General features: G+C 39.5%; 1 protein-coding gene across 12 annotated transcripts in view; it reads right to left on the bottom strand.

Moving 5' to 3' along the window:
- Positions 1-21,450, bottom strand: part of MAP7 (microtubule associated protein 7) — a 101,357-nt gene that overhangs the window by 2,142 nt on the left and 77,765 nt on the right. For 8 of the 12 annotated variants that reach the window (XM_032443632.1, XM_032443629.1, XM_032443626.1 and 5 more), the window contains 11 exons: positions 20,411-20,524; positions 16,974-17,119; positions 14,582-14,697; positions 13,878-14,158; positions 12,691-12,874; positions 10,466-10,661; positions 9,429-9,530; positions 8,794-8,844; positions 8,639-8,696; positions 6,178-6,316; positions 356-582 (listed from right to left, as the gene is read on the bottom strand). In XM_032443632.1, coding sequence (XP_032299523.1) covers positions 356-582; positions 6,178-6,316; positions 8,639-8,696; positions 8,794-8,844; positions 9,429-9,530; positions 10,466-10,661; positions 12,691-12,874; positions 13,878-14,158; positions 14,582-14,697; positions 16,974-17,119; positions 20,411-20,524 — 1,614 coding nt within the window. The remainder of the gene's footprint in view (positions 1-355; positions 583-6,177; positions 6,317-8,638; positions 8,697-8,793; positions 8,845-9,428; positions 9,531-10,465; positions 10,662-12,690; positions 12,875-13,877; positions 14,159-14,581; positions 14,698-16,973; positions 17,120-20,410; positions 20,525-21,450) is intronic. The other 4 variants (XM_032443630.1, XM_015858377.2, XM_015858376.2 and 1 more) reach the window with 2 other exon arrangements.

Raw genomic sequence — 21,450 nt, 5'->3', positions numbered from 1 at the left:
ATGTTATATCTACAGAACTGGAACATGATTGCAGATCATAAACTAAGAACAGCAGCCGTCACTGTTATCATTTCCACTTGAAAGCACAGCAAAAACGTTTTCAAGCAGCTCCTAAAGGCAAATAGCTCAGCATAACTGAGAATGCCTTTCAAGCAAAAGCTGAGGGCTCATCATCATTCACACAGCATCTGTATGTGCTTGGTATACATAGCTTTACAAACAGAAGATTTGTTCCTCTCCACAAAGAATTCTGGGCTTAAAATGCTTAAATTACTCAACCTATGCCAAGTAGAAGCTCTAGATCCTCTGTCGGTTAAAACACATTATTAAATGTAGTGAACTAAGGTAAACTTACCCGCTGTTTGATGTGTTTGAACACTGTCTACCTGAGGCAAAAGAGTCCCCTTATCTTCAAAAGCTAAAATTGGATTCAGAGGAATTCCGGGACTGTCGCTTCCATCATTGTTCAAGGCATCCAGCCGGGATGGTTTAGAACCAATAGGTAGATTTATGATCTCTTCAAAGTTATCGTTCTGTGTAGACATTCCGTTTTCCTCTGTATTTTTCTCTGGGTTGAGATTGCTGAGAGAGAAACATAAGTACTTCATCATACACTTAATTCAGAACAGAAGCATAGTCCTGCTTAAAACAATATTACAAACTGAAACTTGCATTAATCCAGAGCATTCTTTTTAGCCAGTAAAACCAAAATTTCTTGACTACCACAGCAGATGAGCTGTTGTTACAGCAAGTTCTAGATCTGCCTTCCCTCAAACACACATGGCCATCATTACCGTTTGGCTACACTATACCCAAAACTACAGAGGTGTCTGAGTACAGTGCAGCTCTGAGAAGTTACTGAAATGGGAAACAGTAAAACAAATCAATCCAACTAAACCCACCTACCTTCCCAGCACAACCACTGCCATCTGAAGCCAGATGCTCAATGAGATCTATGGTCTTACTCAGCTTTCATAAGCACTGCCATATTTGAAGTTGAGGTACCCTTCTTCATAATGCAAACCAGTCTAACTACTCTCAGATGAGGGCGCTATCAGTTTCGTTACTCTTTGGATCATCACTTGCCTCCAGTTTTTGAGCAGCCTCTTCTATCTGCTGCTCACCCAGAGAAAAAAAAGCTCCTGTATCAATTCAGCTCTCCTTTTCATCCCTCCCCTCCAAGTTCCTGGACCTTATTTTCCAGGCACAGCTTGACTCTTCCCTGCAATGACCAGGCCCAGACCAAAAGCAGCACCTCCTGGTATCCCTCACATCTCCCCTACTCACAGAGAATGCTCTCCAGGTGCACATACGCTCCTGAGGAAACACATCACCATGTGTCAGCCCTGACACTCTCTCCCAACCCTTTTATTAGCTGCATTACTGTCACATCCTGCTGCCTTTTCATGCAGCATGTGTTGTCTTACCACATGGGAGGAACTAAGGTGCTACTCTGATGAACAGGATGACAGTAATGGGATCCAAATATCCCTGAGAAAGAGGGAGTGCCCAAGTGTCACTTCAAAATCGTGATGTCTTTTACAGGTGCTTCCTTAAAGCCCTTCACTGCCAGACCCTGGCAGTCTGGGGTATGTGTTCCCATATCACTATTTCTCAGGCTGTTAGGAAACGCTTCAGCACAAATGCTCAAATGCATTTTTTCCTAGATTTGAACACAGCCACGAATGTCCTGAGGCCATTTCTGAGCAGGTGGCTTGGTTTCACAGCCTTGTTTTCTCCCGAGAGTACATGTACTAGTCTGAAAATAAAACAACAAAATACCAAACAAGAACAACCCACCAAACTCTGTCTGCAATCAGCATAAGGTTTCTTTTCATTGACCAGCCTGCTAGCGTGGCCAGGTCTTCACAAACAATTACAGAATTCTTCCACAGTACTTCTCAAGCAACAGAAAATAATGATTGCACTTCAAAAGACGGTAATGCTTCCTCTGAAGCACACATTTCCCGTAAAAACAGCAATGCTGGTTTTCATATCAAATCTTTTCCAGCTTTTCAAGCTATCATCAGTTCCTTTCCAGAAAGTCAATCCTTTTCTTTTCCCTTCTTTTCTATTCTCTTTTCCTTTCTTTTCAATCTGCGAGTGTGCTAAGCAAACTTCAAAATGGAAAATGTGGCTTTGAAAGCAGACCTGGAGACCCTGCTGGCTGCCTGGGAGAGATCCCCTGTCACATCACCCACCCTTTTCTGCTGGAGATCCGCTTTGTAACAGTCTGTGAAATGCTTTAAGAATACTAAAAACCACTCCATCGTGTAGTTATTAGGCTATTAATTGCTATAAGGTATCACGTTACTTATCTCATCCCCATCTACTGCCAATAACCTTACCAGAGGTAGGATAGCACAGTATTCAAATATCTGATGGAGGGGGCAGGAAAGAGGGGGGAAGACAGGGTTTGTTCCTGCACTGAAATTAGGCAGTACATTTACCTATGGAAGTGTTCACACAATGAAGGGAAGTCTCTTGCTTCTGCAAAGTTATATTAATTTTTCTGATTGACCTAACTTGATAAATAGTTCTCCATAATTACTGGTCACTGCGCTGTCAGTATGATACATAAACTTATACTAGGATTCAGGATTCAAAGTTGTCTTTCAAGATGTATGTCTATGCAGTCACAAAGTGGGACAGGGTGTGGAGGGGAAGCCGGGGCAAAATCATGACTAGATATTTTGTATTTTTTATGCTATAAGAAGTAGGTGGCACTCCACAGAATCATTAAGGAGCAGATTTAGTAGAAATTAAGGGGAAAACTGAACAGTGGAATTCATTTCCACTGGACATCTTAGCAGCCATAATCTCAAAAGCAGATTAGACAAATTCCTAGGAGATTGGTATGCCCTCCAGCTTCTGATAATTAACAGCTTTGGGACTGAAAGATTGAGCCTAGGGTTGCACTTGGACCACAACACATAGTAACCCTTCATTGACTGAAGGATCTCCTCATACTTAGCTTTTTCTTTTTTCCTTCCCCCTTCTTTACACCCTTTCCCTAAATGACCGCTATGTGTCACTGAGGCAAAGAACACAAAAAAAGGAATAAATTTTTGAACTACTTCACCTGTTTTTACTGTCTTATGTTCCACTGTTAGTGATGTCGCAGTGTCCAGCACAACACTGCACATACCCCTTTCAGGCCGGCATATTTGGGCAAAGAATTAGAGAGCGGAGAACAAAAACCTCACGTGAAAGATGAGTTCTGTAGCTGTTATTCAACTTCAAGCTCTATCATCCTGTTTCTTTCAGGATTTTACTGTTCAGTGCAGTAAGAGAAAATTAGGATCTGGAATAAATTTTGTTGGAATCTTTCATAACATATGAAAAGTTTCAAACTATTTTACTTTAACATACTATTTTCAAACTATTTTCAAACTCACTTCTTCTATTTACTGGGGAAAAAACCCCACAAAGTCACCACTATCAATGCAGAAGTGTGTATGCCACTAATAATGTAGTATCTCCATGAGCTACCAGTTTTGTGTTGCCTTTTCAACTGCACTACACTTGGATGAAAAGAATCTTCATTTAAGTTCACTCTGTTTTGGATGTGTTCAAGACCAGGTTGGATGGGGCCCAGGGCAGCCTGGTCTAGTATTAGATGTGGAAGCTGGTGGCCCTGCCTGCAGAAGGGGGGTTAGAGCTTAATGATCCTCGAGGTCCCTTCCAACCCAAGCCATTCTACGATTCTAAGCCTTCTCATCACAGACTTAAAGGTCCAGAGTAAAGTCGTTTTTTCAGTAGTAATTCAGCACTATTTATTAACATTCTAGCATTACACTGCTTAAATAGATTTCCCATTGTTAGGTGGGATAGATGACAGCACCATCATCTGCAATAAACGCTTATTAAGAAAACTACTGATTATTGGTGATAAATATCTGGTAAATAATAAAGCAGATCACTGCATTTCATTAGGGTTTATGTGGATTAATTATCTTGAAAGGCTAATGAAGTTCTAGTATAATGAAATCTGCATTGTTAATCAAAAGCAGCAACAGAAGATGGTGAATTATTGAAATCAGTCGTCTTGACTGCACCAGACCTTTTTTATTTTTCCTCACATGCTTTGAACATACAAGGAGGCACTCTATTTCCAGCTGGATTCCAGCCGCATAGCTGGCACATGATGCTTGACATTAGGAGTAGGAATAAAAGATGAAGGTTTACCACAGCAAACAGTCAGAGCAGACTATCTTCACATGAAATGCTAATAGCCTACACAGTCAGCTTCCTTAAGTACTGCTGCTGGAACAGTTAGAGTACTTACAGCACCTGGGGAGTGATGCAGAGGTACTCTGTATTTGGTCAACATATAATAGAAAACTAGTCCTGTTCAAGATAGACATCCTGTCTGGACCCCAAAGCTGTACCAGGTAGAACTACCAGCACTTACACTTCATCTGCCCGAGAACCACTGAAACAGTGATTGTAGCTTGGTACTCTTCCCACACAGCACACTGTAGGAAGTGCAGTGAGATTATGGTTGCTCTAGGCCTTACCAGGACTCAGTCCTTTGTTTCTTCCTCTTGCCCATTTACACACATTCAGGAAGTCCTCCAGGCAAAGCCCTTTTAACCTCCGGTTGGAAATCTCAGCTTTCTCACCCTCAAAACATGCTCAGGACTTTTCCAGATAAAAGCCAAATCTTTTGTAGGGCTGGAGTGAGATGCTCACAGAGAACACCATCTATACTTATTACTGTTGCATATGCTACACTATCAGGTATGACTAGATGCCAGATAGCTGTGGCACACAAGATGCAGTAGCAATGGTGTTGGCACCTGTGGCTTTCACCATGTGATAAAATCTGTGCTGCCGTGTCTTCCTTCCAACAGTCTGTCCAACTGCTTGGGCTAACACCACGATTCTATCAAGTACTTGAGCCCCTGCCTTCCCATTCAGGGTGGACATATCTCAAACGCAGACAGTCCCTCTGCACTCTATCCTGGCACATCACTTTCTCCTTCCTCAGCCTTTGAATTACACTTTGAAATACACTTTGAATTTTTGTTCATGCTCTTCAGTCTTACCTATTCACTCTTCACTTTGGCTATTCAGATCCTCCTTCCATACCAAATATGATGCTACATGACAGCATTAGTGTGGCACATTTTATATTACAAACATCAAGGTGCATCTAAGGTTGGGAGTGATTAACAATTAATAGTTGCCTGAGATAATTATGAGACAGCTCTATGCAGCACATCTAATGCAGTTCAGTGCTCAAGTCACTGACAGAACTTATCTCAGCAGGAGCATCTTTGTCAGCATGACAGCAGGCTAAGATCCCTCAGGCATATGGAGGGACAGAGAGGGCAAATTCCTCCTTCAATTAGTGCCAATCACATCCTGAAGCATACTGCCCATTACAGACTGTGAGATGGCTTCCCACATTCAAGTTTCTCCATGCATATTCTGGCATTACCTGCATAAAACATGAAAGGGCTATGGGATTATTTGGCTTTCTGCTTTCCTTACTAAAATTGAAGTAACTGACAGCTCATGCTTATGTAACAGATTTCACTTGGTTCAGCACAGAGATTTCAAGCATTTCCACAATTTCTCTAAATCTGAGTGACTCGCCTCACGACTACAAAATGCTCCTGATGTTAAATATCCGCCTTCTCAAACCTTCCTTTCCAGAGGACAAAGGGTTTTTTAAAAATAGAGTCCAAATGAGTAGTTCTGTATCTTTTGTTTAGTAATCGTAACTTGCTGATTCTTCAAGCAACTCACACAAGCCAAAGCATCCAGGCTGTAGGCACAGTTTTCACTATCCCAGCCAAGAAAACTAACCCTACAAATCCAGGCTGTTTCTTATGAAGCTCAATTCATGGAAAGTAGCACAGAGAATTGCCCTTTCAATTAAGTTCCAATTTATGTAATAATTGCTGGCAACACATCCTTCCAAACACTGCAAAGAATGAACTGTATTTTCACAAAATTTCTCAGTTGGTAAAAATGGGTTACTGCTAAATGAACGATGCTGAAGTTCTCTTCTGAACACAGGAAAAGATAAAAATAAACAGGAAATGTGGCAGATTGAGCAGCTGTTTCTCTTATTTAGCTAATGAATACATGGATCTGAGAAAATGATCTGTTACTCTAGTAACTCTTATCCTGTAAACACCCTCTAATACTCAGCAATCCTCTTACCTGTCCATATTTATGGGGGGCTGATGTGAAACAATCGGGTGTGTGCAGGTTACGGGTTTCCCACTGTGTGGAGATTGTGTTGCATGCTGAAGCTGAGGTCCTCCTGAAGGTTCCACGGGAGATGCGGGACTGGTTATGACTAGAGAGAGAAAGCACGATTTCATAAAAATAAGCAACATTATCTTCCTTCAAAGTAAGATAAAACACTTCCTAGAAAAGGCAGCACAGCTAAGGTAAGCTACAGTTTTAAAATGCAGTTGATCCCTCTGCTTCCTTTGTCAAGCTTTGGACACATCATTTTCATAGATTTCAAGGTTAAAGCTGTGTTGGCAACAATGATCAGTTTACAAGCATGTAAACAATTTCAGCACTTCATCTGGTGGTCAAAATAGGATGATGCCTTACATAACACTACACTGGCACTTTTCAAAATGCCACAAAGAATGGAAGAGGAGAACACTGGGACATCAACATTACTTCTCGTTTCCTGAGTTGATCACTGGCTGTAAACCAGAAGGAAACAAGGGGAAAATCTCCATGGGAAGGAGATTTCAACAAGTACCAAATCACAACTAAAAAATGCTGTAATTGGGTGACACATAAACACCACATGATGTCACTGGCCTGCCTCAGGATGTTCTTTTAAAGTATAACTACAGTGTCTTCTGCATTGTATCTACAGCCATACTAATTCATATATATCTCTCTAAAAGGAAGCAGATGAACTCTGGCACCTGTTTACAATAATCATAAGAATAATTTAGTATCCACAGTCTTAAATGAGCTTATCTAGGCCACCTAAAGCACCTCATCTGAGAACCTTCCATTCATATCTCCTGTTCTGCTAGGACCTAAGTGCTTGGACTGAAGTCTTCAATGCTAAATACCTTCATCTGGTTTTGGCAAGTTTTTGTATAAAAGAAGTTAGCAATACAGGTTTTAGTCCTGCTTCAGATGGGCCAAGTAGAAGTTAAATCGGTTTTAACATTTAAAAAGAAGGCTGGCTCTTTTGCTTTGGAAAGGCAGAGTTATCTCCTCTTTTGAAGCAGAGATCAAACAAATGACACAAAGGTGATGGATTTTGTTTTGCTGTGTGATTTGGCCACTTCTATACAGGTTTCTTCATTTTTTTGCCAAACAGTAAGATTTAAAATGAAAAGAAAAAGAAAACAAACAGCAACAGCATTTGCCAGTGGTCAGAATCTGTCTGTTGGAGTATATTATGGGAAGTTAGAGTTGGCTGAAGCATATGCATTAATATATTTGATTCAATATCATATCAAGATAAAGCAAAGTCAAAAAACAGCAGAGCAACCCTGGGAACAAGGGCAGTTTTCTATTTCTCCAATCACTGGTGGATTCCAGCTTTCCCTTGGCACTGCAGAAATGGAGGTTGAAATTTCCCTCTGCCATAAAAAAACTGACTACTTGTTTTTTGCCTCTGGAAGGAAAGCTAAAGCCTCAGGTTGTAAAGCCATTTTTACTTTCAGTAATTATTTAAATGGTTGACAGCAACTTAAACAGCGCCTGCAGCAACAGATGGCACTCCAGACATCCTGTATTAGCGGTTCCCAAACTGTTTTTTATTTAAAAAGATAATATGTAAACAAATAACTTCCAAACACATCTTGAAATTCATGTCAAATAGTTTCCTGGCAGTGCTCATTTGAGCATTCACTACAAACACAAAGGGAAAAAAAAAGGAGTACGAGCAGACAGTGCCATTATTTGTCCTCTTTTGTTACTCGATGTAAATACAAATAAAGTTTATCATCACTTGTTACATTATGCCATTGCAGTTTAAGCTATTTGACAGATTGTCTTCAGTATATTTAAATTCTGCTAATTTGTATTTGCCTATTGTTGAATATATGGTAACTTTTATGTTGCTTCCTTTGTTCTAAGCACTAAAGTTCAGATGAAACTGTACCTCAAATAACCAGAGGGGAAGGAAAAAAAAACAAACAGTGGGAACAGAACTGAAGGAAGAGTGAATGTGGGTATTACAGAGTGACTGCAGGGCTCTGTAGGAGATGAATTTTGAAAGAAAAGATGTAGAAATTAACATCAAGTGAATAAAGCAGCAGGTATGAAAGAGAAAGCATGGCTTTACGATTGTGAATGGCTTGTTTTGATGACAGATCATATCTCTAATAGTATGAAAAAAGAAACTGCAAAATCACTGGCCAAGTTTGTCAAAACTAAACCAGCTAACTTGTTTGTTTTTTAATTTTATCAATTATTAAACTTGGTAAGTAACTCCCTCTTGTTAAACACCAGTGTAATAAAGTTACTGAAACAGCTGACTCATTTAGTAATGGATAACTACCTATACAGAAAGGCTAATTAAATAACAGTTACTAAGACTTCAGTTAACTCTTCTAATGGGTTTCTTAACTGCAATTGTTCTCAATAACCATTTATTCACCTGTTGTACCCAGGGTACAGTTAAATACAATACCTGCTTCTCCAGTATTATTTGCCTTTGATATATGTCCATTTTGCTGGTCATTGGGTTTCTATAAAGGAAGCGTAACATCGTAAATTAAAAATGGCACCAGAGGGAGGAACTGAAATGCGTCCAGTATTTATGCATGACAAGTTTGTGGCACTGACCTTATCTACAGCTTCTACACGCCTGGTTCTCTTCATGATCTCCTCAAGCCTCTGCAAAACAAAAAGCATAAAGGAAGAAAATAATGTTTGCTGGCAATAATTTATATTTCACTCTCCCAAACTATAACTGCCTGTCATTTACCAAAGCTGCATTTGCTTACTGCAAAAAGATAAATGATTTTTTTTTTTTTAATTATTGGCAATATTATCTGTACTTTCACATCAGGCTACACTGGTGAGGACCACAGCTTTTCTGAGGGCACATTAACTTTGTGAATAACTTCCTACAGCAGAGGTGGAAGCTAGATTAATTAGTTTCTCTGCATGTACTGTTACCTTATCATAGAATGGCTTAGGTTGGAAGGGACCTCAAGGATTGTAAGGTTGCAGCCCCATGCCGCAGGCAGCATTGCCAGCTGCTAGATAAAGTACTAGCCAGGCTGGCCAGGGCCCCATCTAACCAGGCCTTAAACACCTCCAGGGATGGGGCATCCACAACCGCTCTGAACGAGCTTTTTCCAGCACCTCACCACCCTCTCTGCAAAAAACTTCCCCATGACATCTAATCTAAATCTCCCTTCCTTTAGTTTAAAACCATTCATCTTTGTCCTATTACTATCTACCCACACATCTACCTTCTTCCTTTCCAAGCGCTCTTGCTCTTCTCTTTGGAAATGCTTTTCACGTTCTAATCGAATCCGCTCTGCCTCTTCCCGTAGGCGAGCTTCCTCTTCTTTCTGAGTTGAGATGGTAGACAAAAAAGCAAAGGAAAAAATTACTATCTGAGGTCAGATTTACACTGATATCTGCTCATCTATACGTATTTGCAACATCACACCTTGGGGTTTAAAGCTGCAAACAACCTTCTCAGACTGAATTGCACTTTTTTTTTTTTTTTTTTTAATTAATCTGTGTTCTGCATAACATGCAGAGATGAATAAGATTCTGTAACTGTCCTGACTTGCATATACTGACAGACCAGATGATAAATGCATTTTCTAACCTTCAGCATTAAAACAGCAGCCAGCAAAGCATTCAAGAAATCCATGTATTGAGTGGTGGATGTTTTTGGAAGTCAAAAAAAGTAGAATGCTTTATTTGGCCATAATAATTATGCCTTAGTGAGACCAAGGGCAAGCAGCCACACGTACATTTGCACAAGCTTTCAAATCCTGCTTTTTAAAATAAATGTAAAACTTCACTGGAATACGCTGTAGAAATGCTTTGCTCCCTTAATGTGACAGTGTTGTATAACAGAACTGCTATAACAGTTTATTCCCACTACACCATGTTGCTTAGCCCCATCCAACCCAACCTTGAACATTTCCAGGTATGAGGTATCAATGGGTCTCTAGACCTTCTACAACTGTGTGGACAAACAGTTCTCTCATATAACAACCATTCATAAACTTCCGCTGTTACAACCCTATTGATTTCTTCATCACAGGATTTGTTCTAAAATAAGGAACTTTTACAAGAAAACAAACAAACAAAAAACAAGCTAACAAAACCCTTTCCCACTGCAAGCTTTTGTCAAGAAGAAGCATCTTTACTCTTGGAACCACTCCATGAAATGAATTCAGACACAATCCTATTCATGCTGTGTAGCATTTCTATTTTAAGTACCCCTCTAAATTAGGTGCTGCACAGCAATTCCAAGAAGGGAGCATACTTGTTTCTGAATGCGTTCCATCTCTTCTCTCTCCTTCTGTTCTCTCTCTTCTGCCTGTCGACGCAGCCGTTCTTCTTTTTCCTTCTCTTCCTCTGCATCTTTTCTTTTTCTTTCAGCTTCTTGTCTGCGAGCTTCTTCTTCTTCTCGGCGAGCTCTTTCTTCAGCTATCCTCTGGGACAGCTCCTCCTTCTTTTGCCTGCAATGATGAAAAAAGCATAAGATAACAAGAAAAAAAGCAGACTCTTGATCCAAGACATCAGCACAGCAGAACAGCTGGAGAAAGGCTACACTGTTTTTTCATTCACGAGAACCTCAAAAATATCTGAACAGGGTGAGGCCAGGCCACCTCTTCTGCTTCCAGCAGGCACCAAAGGTGGCAGATGCCCTACTGAACAACACAAAACCTTTGCAAGGTTTTACTTCACCATTATATGACAGGATTCCAATCATGTTTTGAAACAGCATGCTTTCTTTAACTTGCAGCACTGAGTCCCAGATTAAAAAAATAAACAGAAACTATAATAGTTCACCTTCCTGATTTTTGTCTTCCTTGTCTTACGGGAGTGAATAATGTTTCTCTTCATCCCAAATCATTGTGGACTTTGTAGCTTACCATATCTCCACTCAGAAGTAGGGGAGGAAAAGCAGTCTTCCCAGCTGATAAATCCTCACATGCTTAGGTGCAGATCTAATAATGCAGAATCCCCACAAAATCACAGAATATCCTAAGTTGGAAGGGACCCACAAAAATCAAGTCCAACACCTGCTTCCATGCAAGACAGCTCAAAATTCAGACATTATGTCTAAGAGTGTTGTCCAAATGCTTCTCAAACTCTGGCAGCTTGGGCTGCCCTGTGGAGCCCATTCCAGTGCCCAACCAGCCTCTCAGCAAAGAACCTGTTCCTAATCCTCCACCTGACCCCCACTTGATGAAGCCCCTTATTTCTCTCATGGACACATTCTGTGCTTTGGCATAGGAGCTGTTCTATACCTTCTGATGATTATCCATTATGTCTTTCCCTGCTTATTTTCCTAGTTTACCAGTTTTATTCTCAAAAATAATACAGAACTCAACATTCAAGATATGGATTCACCATGGATAATTCATATAGACATTTTCTATTTTGTTCTTTTTTTCTAGTAATTCATAACAGTTCATTTATTTTATTAACCATGACTCATGTGATACTTATGCATACTCAACACCAAACAAGATCTCTTCATTGGGAAATAATTAGCCCAGAGATCAGCACCACATAAGTAATAGTTATTTCATCATATGCATTCCTTTATGCTCAACAGTACTGGTATTCAGCTTCCACTTAGTATCAGCAATATATCTTTGAACTCTTCATGACTGGCATTTATCTCACTGAAGACCTGCATTATCTCACTGGCCACATGTCCTTTCAGATTCATTTACAAAGGCACTCAAAGGCTGAAAACTTTTCATTGTGAAAGCCGACCATCCTTTACCTTTTGTTTATCTTTAGTATTTTTTCACCACATTAATCTTACTTCACAGCAGCTTACTTTCTTTAAAATCATTTTGAGAGGGACAGGGTCAAGAGCCTGTTGGGAATTCAGACTGTTCTAACTGTGTTTGCCTTGTTCTTACATTTGGTAGTACTGCTAAGGAAGTACAACTAATTCTAGAGGCATGGCATCCCTCTAACAAGGTGCTCGGCTTGTGTTACTGCCACAGTAATGGAAGCCTAGATGGACTGGTAGAAATAACACACCACATTAACTACCTCCAAAACTGTTGGGTGTCCTCATTTTAAATGAGAAAACACAAATTTTTAAGTCACAGCTGCTAGATATCTGAACAGATCTAAAGCTTCAAAGTAAGACACATCATCACTTGTTGCAGTGTTGACAACAGCCAAGCAGGGTTCCCTTGTCAGAATAAACAAGTATAGCTTTTTTAGTCTGAGAAGGCAATCAAGCATTACACTGAGGATATGCTCCCTAATGCTGTTCTCTTTTCAATCTCCAATAAAATACATATCTATTTAGGATAGGTTTTAACATTACAGATCTGTTTAGATATACATTGCTCCTATGAAAAATTAAAAAAATAAATAAATTCTAGGAGAAGTGCAGTGTCTCCTGCATCTCAGCACTGTGCTTCATATTTTACAATATAACAACAAAACATGCACAAACAGTTGCTAGGAAGCTGCTAAAAACATATATATTCTACTACAGAGGTGTAGGATCACCTTTCAAGCTCTTCTCTCTCTCTCCTTTCTTGCTCCTCTCGTTCCCGCTGCTCACGAGCGAGGCGCCTCTTCTCCGACAGCAGCCTTGTTGCTTCCTCAGGATCTGTTGTACCTGCAGAGGTCTTTGTGGGGGCTGGGGGTGGAGAAAGTGCTGTGGGAGCAGGAGGTAGGGATGGGCTGGCTGCTGAAATAGATAGGAATTAAAACCGGTCTCAGCAGGCACAGTAGCCAAGACGATACTTGTATTTTTCTCTCTTTCTATTTGCTCTGCCTATCTCACACACACACACACACACCTCTTAAAAGAAAATAGAGTGTAAAATATTCTGTAAAGTATTTTCAAGCTTACATGGAGGAAGAAATTTCTAAAAGCAAGGAATACATACTTCCTAATGGAAGTCTGCTTTGTGAAAGCAGCTTCAGTTGAAAGGTTAAGACAGCCTCTCTGTCAGAAGAATAAATGCTGACAGGTCTCAATGGGAGGAATGCTGACTCAGCAAGCCTTACCATCACATTTGCTGTTTCAGAGTCTAGAAATTACATGCTGCAATGTTACATTTTCTTTTGTTTGATTGACTGTAGCCAAAAATCAGAGCCACACATTTTGGTGAGCAGGCTAGTCCCTTTAAGCAACCTGGGGATCTCAAGCTGAATGCTCACCTGCCCCGCTGTCAGAAAGGACAAGGACAACTTGCATTCCATCTTACCCTGCTAATCTCTCCCCTCCTTGGTACTCCAGTAGTATTATAGATAAGCAGGTACAGTTTCATGTTATCAGCATCACTGTACTATGCATCTAGCAAAGATGGAGATTCTCATTGCTTACACTGCCCCCTTTAGTGATACTTCCTGTATGGTTGATTTTCAGATCATTGCTCTTCTACTCTAGAATCTGAAAAGAACTTGTATTGTGATGTGATGGACAAAGTCTGCCTTTTCTCCACCAAAAAAACCAGAAAAAACAGATGTGTAAGGCAGGTTCACCCGTTCTGGCTGTTGCAAAAGGAGGGCCTCAGCCTGTTTATACTTTTCTCATACTTATCATACATCTGTAAGCATAACATTCTGAATTACGTAGACTAATACCTGATAGAAAGCTATTTAAAGCTTATTGTTGCAGAGAAACAGAGGGAAGAACATGAAAGTCACTCAGGTATTCCTTAACGTCAACAGGAGTTTCTCCTTACCTTGAGCAACCTCTGCCTGGTCAGCAAGCTCTTCCTGATTTGCAGATTCTCCAGCACCCTCTCTTGTTTCTTTACTCTCTTCTGTCCTCTCCTCATTGGCCTTTTCAGCCTCCTTTTCTGGTCTTTTCTTTTCATTCTCAGGTTTGATGTCTTTTTTGACAGGCCGGATGTTGCCAGGAGAAGGAGGACGTGCCTGAGTAGAAGGAACTTTGGAGCAACCAGGTGGGGATGTTATCTGCTTGAGCGTGCCAGCCAAAGAAGGCAAAGACTTTGATGCATGCCTGTGTAACCACAGAGTAACAATCAATGCAAGACATGCTCTGCTGGGCATCATCTACATATCACCTCCACAGCTTCAATAGCGAAAAACAAAACAACTTCCCTATTTCTCTGTTATCAAGCAGAATTGCTGGAGCAACTGATGAGCTTCCAGCAAAATGTTTCTCTTTGTGGATTATGTGAGTGCTGACCCAGCCAAGAGGTAAGAAACCAGGTACATTGCTCCTTTTTCCCTTTCCTTACAAAGCAACAGTATTTTACTTTTTTTTTTTTTTTAAACAATATAATATTTACTTTGATGCATACAGAAAACATACCACCAAATAAGGTTGCACTGATTTTCCTGTGGAGGCTAACATTTAATTCACAGAACAATTAGAACTGCTTATAGCTTAGTCTCCAGCTAAAGCATGCATTTGGCTTACCAAACTGGAGAGGGAGCTGGTGATCTAGCTTTGGGGTTGGAAGAAAAATGACCTCCTTTCAAGTTGGCTGAGAAGTTGGATGACAAATGGTCTCTCTCCTTTTCTTTTTTGTCAGTCTATAGTTCAGCAAACAAAGACAAAATCAAGCCACAGTTCACACAGCTAAAGAAAGCAAACCAAGCTCAATTAAGGATGGGGGGCTGTGGGGCTGAGAAAAAGTAGTGCTGAGTCAGTAGTTCCTGCAGCCTGCTTGACAAGTTCATGAATACAGCTTCTGTAATCTGACACTGCTTTTGTCAGTAAATACACATTTGGCAACAATGATCCTTCTTAATCACACTCTTTACTGTCTTAAGATGTAATTTGCAGAGGCTTTTTTTTTAAACAGGCAAAAAGTTACCTTTTAAGGTTTGATCTTTGGTGGTTGCCACACAGTACCTTCCACTGCTTCCCAAGACCATACTTATTCCTCAGAAACCCTGGATTTCATTTGGGGACTAAAAAACAAAAGAAAACCCCAAAACACCAAAAAACTCACTCCTTGGAGTGGGTAAGTGATAAGAGTCCCTACACAGCACAGACTTTTTCTTTCAATGCTATATGTCAACACCACAGATGCCCTCAAAGTCTGGAAACGTGGCATCCTAATTTCCTTTTTTTCTCGAATGATTACCGAGTATTATCTTTTGGGTTGTATGGCTTTTTGGACACTGATTCTTATGCATCATAGTGATTTCATGTTTCCTTCTTTATTTCTCATCCTGAAATGAGAACTATAAAAATCATACTAATTTTAAAAAAAATATTTCTGTTACAACTCTGGTTTGTATTAATAGAAATATTGGCTTAAGGCTATATATCAAAATTTAAGCACCTACATATTTCCTGCACTTAAATATAAATGAAAAACACTGTGTTTTTGGAGTAATGAGCTTAAGCTCTCAGAGTCTGAAGCATGAGAAGAGAGGAGAGCACACTTAGCTGTTATTCAGCCAGTATGGTGTAGAGGGGCTGCTACACACTCATAGAGTGAGCATGTAAGGCATAAAAATACACCTAACAGTTGGAGATGGTAAACAACTGTATGAGCATAAAAACTTTGGTCTATCTTTGTAAATCCATGAGATGTTTTTAAAAGCATAGGGACAAAACTAGTTGTTTCAAATTGTCAAAAGTCATAATGTAATATGTGATAAGCAATAAGTGGTCCCAGTCCTGAAGTTGTTACTTGACAGTAATTAACCAGCCTTTTGATAGTATCATTTACAGAGTTCTACTGACTAATACAATGACAAACACTCAAGTTATCAGATTGTATACAGCCAGAATGAAAGCATTACAATGAACAAGAATTCCAGCTTGCCAGAAAAAAAACTATCTATATAAGATCTACCCCATTAGTCCTGAAAATACAGTATCAGTAATTTTTTCCCAGTGAACCTGAATTCCTACAGAAATTAACCAGTCAAAAGATTATCTGAAACACATGGGCTACTGAAAACAGCTCTTAACTCTGTCATTTGGTATTAACAATATTCTTATGTCTTTTTTCTTTTTTTTCCCAATCAAGATGCACCAATTTTCTTAACTGAAAACAAACAAAAAAACAATGAGAAAGACCTCAGAGGTGCCAAACTGATAGCCCAGGGGTTTACAACATTCTCTGTATACAGTGGGGGTTGGACTCGATGATCTCTGGAGGTCCCTTCCAACCCCTATGATTCTGTGATTCTGTGAACAGTGCAGGATTTCTGAAGAGACACAGCCTAAAGCTGTGCCTCAGCCTAAACTTCAGACTAGCACCTGCCTCAAAGCTTAATACTGGCTTCCATTCATGCTTCCTTCATCTAGCACTGCTTCTAAAATGATGTCAATAACAGACAGCACTGTCTCCTGCTAATTTGCCCACATGCATAATCATTTGCAGAACAGACTTTGCTCTTACTTTACTCTAAAATTCAAAGCACAAGAAAAAAATATATATATAACTACTGAAGTTCATGATCTCTGAACTGGAGCTGACTGCATCCTGTTGGCCTGGAGCGCAGTTAACATGAATTTGATCTTGCCTGTATCAGACTGCTCCAATTTTCCCCAGAAGTTAGGAGAAAAGGACAAAACACTCTGCAGCTGCCTCCAAACCTCATGAGAAGATAAGGCATTCTGCAAAAATGAGTGTTTTTCCAAGCAAATTCTTGAGTGTATCATCAGGCTTTGTCAACAGATAATGTAGTATACACCGGTTAAAATCTAACCAACTATGAAACAAATTAAAGGCACTGTGAGGCTGCAGAGGGAAATGTTAGATTTACAGCTATTCTTGTTCTAACAGGAAATTCAATCAGGTGGTTATGGCATGAGACATTAACTTACATATAAGCAGCATGCTTACCCCTGCAAGATGCGTTCTTCTACGTCCAACAGCATCAGTAGATGCAAAAAGTTTTGCTCGTTCTGCTGAATTCCTACAGCTCATGGTCTTGTAGGAGAGAGGGCTGATGGGGCTGCAAGATGCTGAACGGGGACAAATGGGGATAACTACGGTGTTGGTTGTTTTTTTTTAATTATTCATTATAATCATAGAGCATCATTGGAGAATTGACAGAGGAAAGCCAGCAGGAACAGAAACAACAGAGAAAGACAGAGAAAAGAAAGAAGATATTAATAGAGAGGAATGACTAATTCTCAAATCAGAACCATCATGTGATACCTCAGCTTGGCCATGTGTATAGTAATGATACAATTCTAATATGCAGCCATGTACTGATCCACTTGTAAATTTCTTTTAAACAAATTAAAGAGGTATGGCACATAACTGGGTAGTAGAAAAAAAAAGTTTTTCTTATACAACTGATGGTTCTGAAAAAGAAGTGGACAAAACAACTGGTCTGAAATTGATTAGATTAGTATATGCACTGATGTGAATTTCAACTATATTTGGAATAGGAAACAATCTAAATAAAACCAGAATTGCTATTAATTGGTCTTGGAAGTAGAGGAAAGAAAAAGAGATACCAAAGATCAAAACATGCTAACAACAGGAACAGTTTTATCTAGGAAATCAGTGATATTGACTGTTGTCTACAATTTCTATCAAGTTATGTGTTATTTAAAGTACCTCTAAGCAATATTTGAAGCCCCTCTATACACAAACTTCCAATATTTCTAAATCATGCTACAATATCAGCCAACTTGAACACATTCTCAACAGTAAAATATTTTATACACTTCGAAAAGCAGGTTGATGAGAATAACTCAACTTACAAACTAGGATTTGAATGAGTAACCAGGATGGCAGTTTTCTTTTGTTTGCACAAGGACAAAGTCTGTTACCAAAAGATCTCCTGCCAATGGCAAATGATCAGGTTTATGGTGTTCCAAGTACACACTCTAAGAGAACAGCAGCACTGGAAAACCTATCACTGGGAACTTTTTGCAGTATTTTTAGACTTCCTCCCTATTTAACTGAAGGAGAAGGTTAGGGAAAACTGTGTTATTACTCCAGAGATTTACTTGTCTGTATCTCTTTATCTCATCTGGTCATTTAATATAGTCATAACATTATTACTATTCAATATATTACTTGAAGGAAAAAAGCAGAGTTGCAGTGGGGTAACATTTCTATCCCTTCCTTCCTCATTTTCCTTAGAAGAAAACATTTCTTGTCTGTAGATCTCTGTGCACACACAGTTCTACACATAGTTAATTCTTGTAGCCTTATAGCGGTGCAACTGCTGTCACAGGAAGAGCTCATAGACTTAACAGTACTTTGTGGACTTAACAGCCCTAACTCTTCAAATTCTCCTGCACTGGGAGATTAAGAATAAAGGAGGTCTCATGTAAATGTTACAGCAAGGGCACTCACCTCACTTACAGAGTTTTATGTTTAATGGGTTAATAAAAGGTGACAAAAACTGGGAAACAAGAAAACAACTTTTTATAAAAATTGGGTATTTTTTAAAATTTTAATGAGCCTATCTGAACCTGACAGGAGGCAGTGGCAAAATGTATATTTTAGCAGTTATGGTTTGTGTATTTTATACCCTCTGTGAATCAATTCTGCTGCTGCATGCTGATTATCCAGCGTTACCACAGAGGATGATATCATAAACGCTCAAAGACAAGCAGTTCATTTTCATCTGCAAGGTTGCCAAACAACGCTGTATGAGGCACTCCCAGTGAATCAGGATGTACCAACAGGATTACAAACACAGAGGAGAGTTATTTAAAACTACATTTTTGTTCTGGAGAGTTACTTAAATATATATATATAAATGGATGTACTCTTGTGATGGAGGTCCCCAATAGCTTGCTTAACTTCAATGTTAAGGACATGGATCCACATATAATTTGTTTTTTTGCATTGCAATTCATCTTTACAGAAAAAAGGCAGGGTAATTTTCTAGGGAATAATGACAGGCTGGGATGAGTGGAGTGCTCAGAACACAGCTGTGAGCCATGACCACCACCTGATCATTAATCTCCAGGAAGTGTCCTGCAAGAAGAGACTGCAATTATTGCTTCTAGAGAATAATACCTGCAAAACAATGAAAAGATGGATTATTCTTCTGGGTGGTACAGTTCCAGTTAGCACAGACAAGGAATTTCTGGGAGTTACCTCAAAATGATGACTGATAAATCAGTTATTCCTGCTATATGCAATCTTTCTCAATATTCCACTTAGTTTAGAGCTTCAGCATGAAACAATAGCAGTCACAGATTCATCTTTTCACTTGTTCCAGCTAAGTAACCACTTTCAAATTCAAGAAACTGCTTTGTCAGGTATTGCCCAGTGAAGAGCTTCACTTCCATATCCTGCTTGGTGGATAACATTAAGCTTCCGTTTTCCAAGCTATTGCTTTAAAAGTCTTGAAGAATGGAAAGGAATTTCTACTTGTTAGAAGAATATCAGTCACATTTTTGCTCCTATGGTTCTCCCCCTATGGAAATGTACTGCAGCCTAATTAGCGATAAGAGTTCTTAAGTGAAAGCTTCTTTAGAAGTAATCTTAGGAGATTTCTATTCCCTCTTACCTTCTATGTCCTTTAATTAAAATAAAGTTCTGTCCATATTAAATAGGAAAGACCTGCCTAGGCTTAAGCATTCAACACGTGCAGAAATGTACTCCTGAAATGGTAAAATCCCTACTGCATGATCTTGAAACACTCTAGAGTAAGAGAAAAGGCAGCTGTCACATGCCTAAAGCACATGATGAACCAAGTATGTCCTGTCTGCCATTGAAATGCAGTATTACTCAGACTTTAAGTTACTGCCTATCAATATTTACATATTTCTGCATGTTAATTTTCCACACAGGAGTTCATCAAGGGGCTGTTCTGGGGTTGGCAGAGAATTTTACAGTTATTCTAACCTTGCTAAACCTGCACAATTAACTTTACATGCTATTAAATCTACTGCAGCCAGGACCTATCACTCTAGCATGTCCAATGTGTTCCATGTGGGAAGTGCTCTAGTGTAGAACGGCACTGTTTGCAGCAAACAGCTCACAGTGTGGATGTGCTGAATCAGTTCCTTACAGCATAGTGGGCATCCCCTTCAGCAGCAGCCAACAGCGTGACATTGTTGCCCTATATGTGCTGTATTCCCTTGTTACAATGATGAAGAGGCCAAAGACAGTTAAGAGAAAAGTGAGGAAGAAAGAGGCAGAGTGAACAAACATAGCAAAAGCTTTCAAGCTGTCATACAATGTACCCCAGGTCTGGGATGCTACTGTAGACGCATAATTACATCTGTAACTTCACAACATCCCGAAGGGAACCTGGAAATATACGTGGCTGAGACATGAAGTCTCTGCTCTTATAGGTTTACCTGCATCTCCAGACAATGCAGCTGTGCTTTTACTTCTTGCCAGGAATGAGTGCGTGGGCGTCAGGAGCCTGCTAACGATGCTGCTCTCCCATGGACTGAGCTGCAGACGGCGAGCTGAACGTGCATCATACAAGCAAGACGTTAGGTCAGACAGTGTGCAAATGACCACATGTTGCAGAAGCGTTAGTATTACAACCTCACAACTACACACCATGGAAATACTGTGCTACTGACTGTGGCATTATGCTAAATTGTTATCAAGGTTAATGTTGATATTTTGCACAGATCCCATATGACCTACTATTATGGATGGCAGGATAACCTCTGTACAAGGAGAGCAGTTGCCACTTCTTCATATAGACTTAGAAGTATTTGTGTCTCAAAATCCTTCTACATACCAGGTATACGGGTATATTCAAAAGATCAATTACTAAAACACCATCTGCAGTCTGCTAGCCTAAATAGAAAAAAAGACAAAGAGGTCTGCTTACTACTATACAGATTTGCGTCATAGAAAGAGGCCTTGTCAAAGCATCACAAAGGGATACAGTGCTCCTGAGCTGCAGATACCAGGCGCAGCAGCTACAGTTGTCTTTGTTATACATGGTGCCTCAGAATACAGAGCGTATTTAATTCTGCCAAAAACCATCATTAATGATAGTTTTCTATTTACTGCAGTAGTAAGATCCAACATTCAACATTATCAGTATGTTCTGAAATCACGTTATACATGCTGATCTGGCTTCAGTCACTCACAATTTCTTCTCTCAGAACTGCATAATGCAAATTTAGTTTATCAGTGTATTTGTTTTGACTCACATCTTTTCTTTAGTATTTTTAATACAATGTTATTTTTTAATATAACACTATTTAATTATTGATTATGGCTAAGGAGTATCCAAAGAAGTCCTGTATGTTATTGTTCATTTGTACCAGATGGCTCTTTGACAGTATGGTGCAACAAATAGTATTATTAGGAGAACCACAAAACAAAACACTGAAATAGTTCATTATAGTAAACTCAGGCCATAGCAAAAATC

Source organism: Coturnix japonica, chromosome 3 (assembly GCF_001577835.2).
Source record: "Coturnix japonica isolate 7356 chromosome 3, Coturnix japonica 2.1, whole genome shotgun sequence".
NCBI classification, from domain to species: Eukaryota; Metazoa; Chordata; class Aves; order Galliformes; family Phasianidae; genus Coturnix; species Coturnix japonica.
The sequence above is the reverse complement of the archived record's forward strand: the minus strand, read 5'-3'. Positions and strand labels throughout refer to the sequence as shown.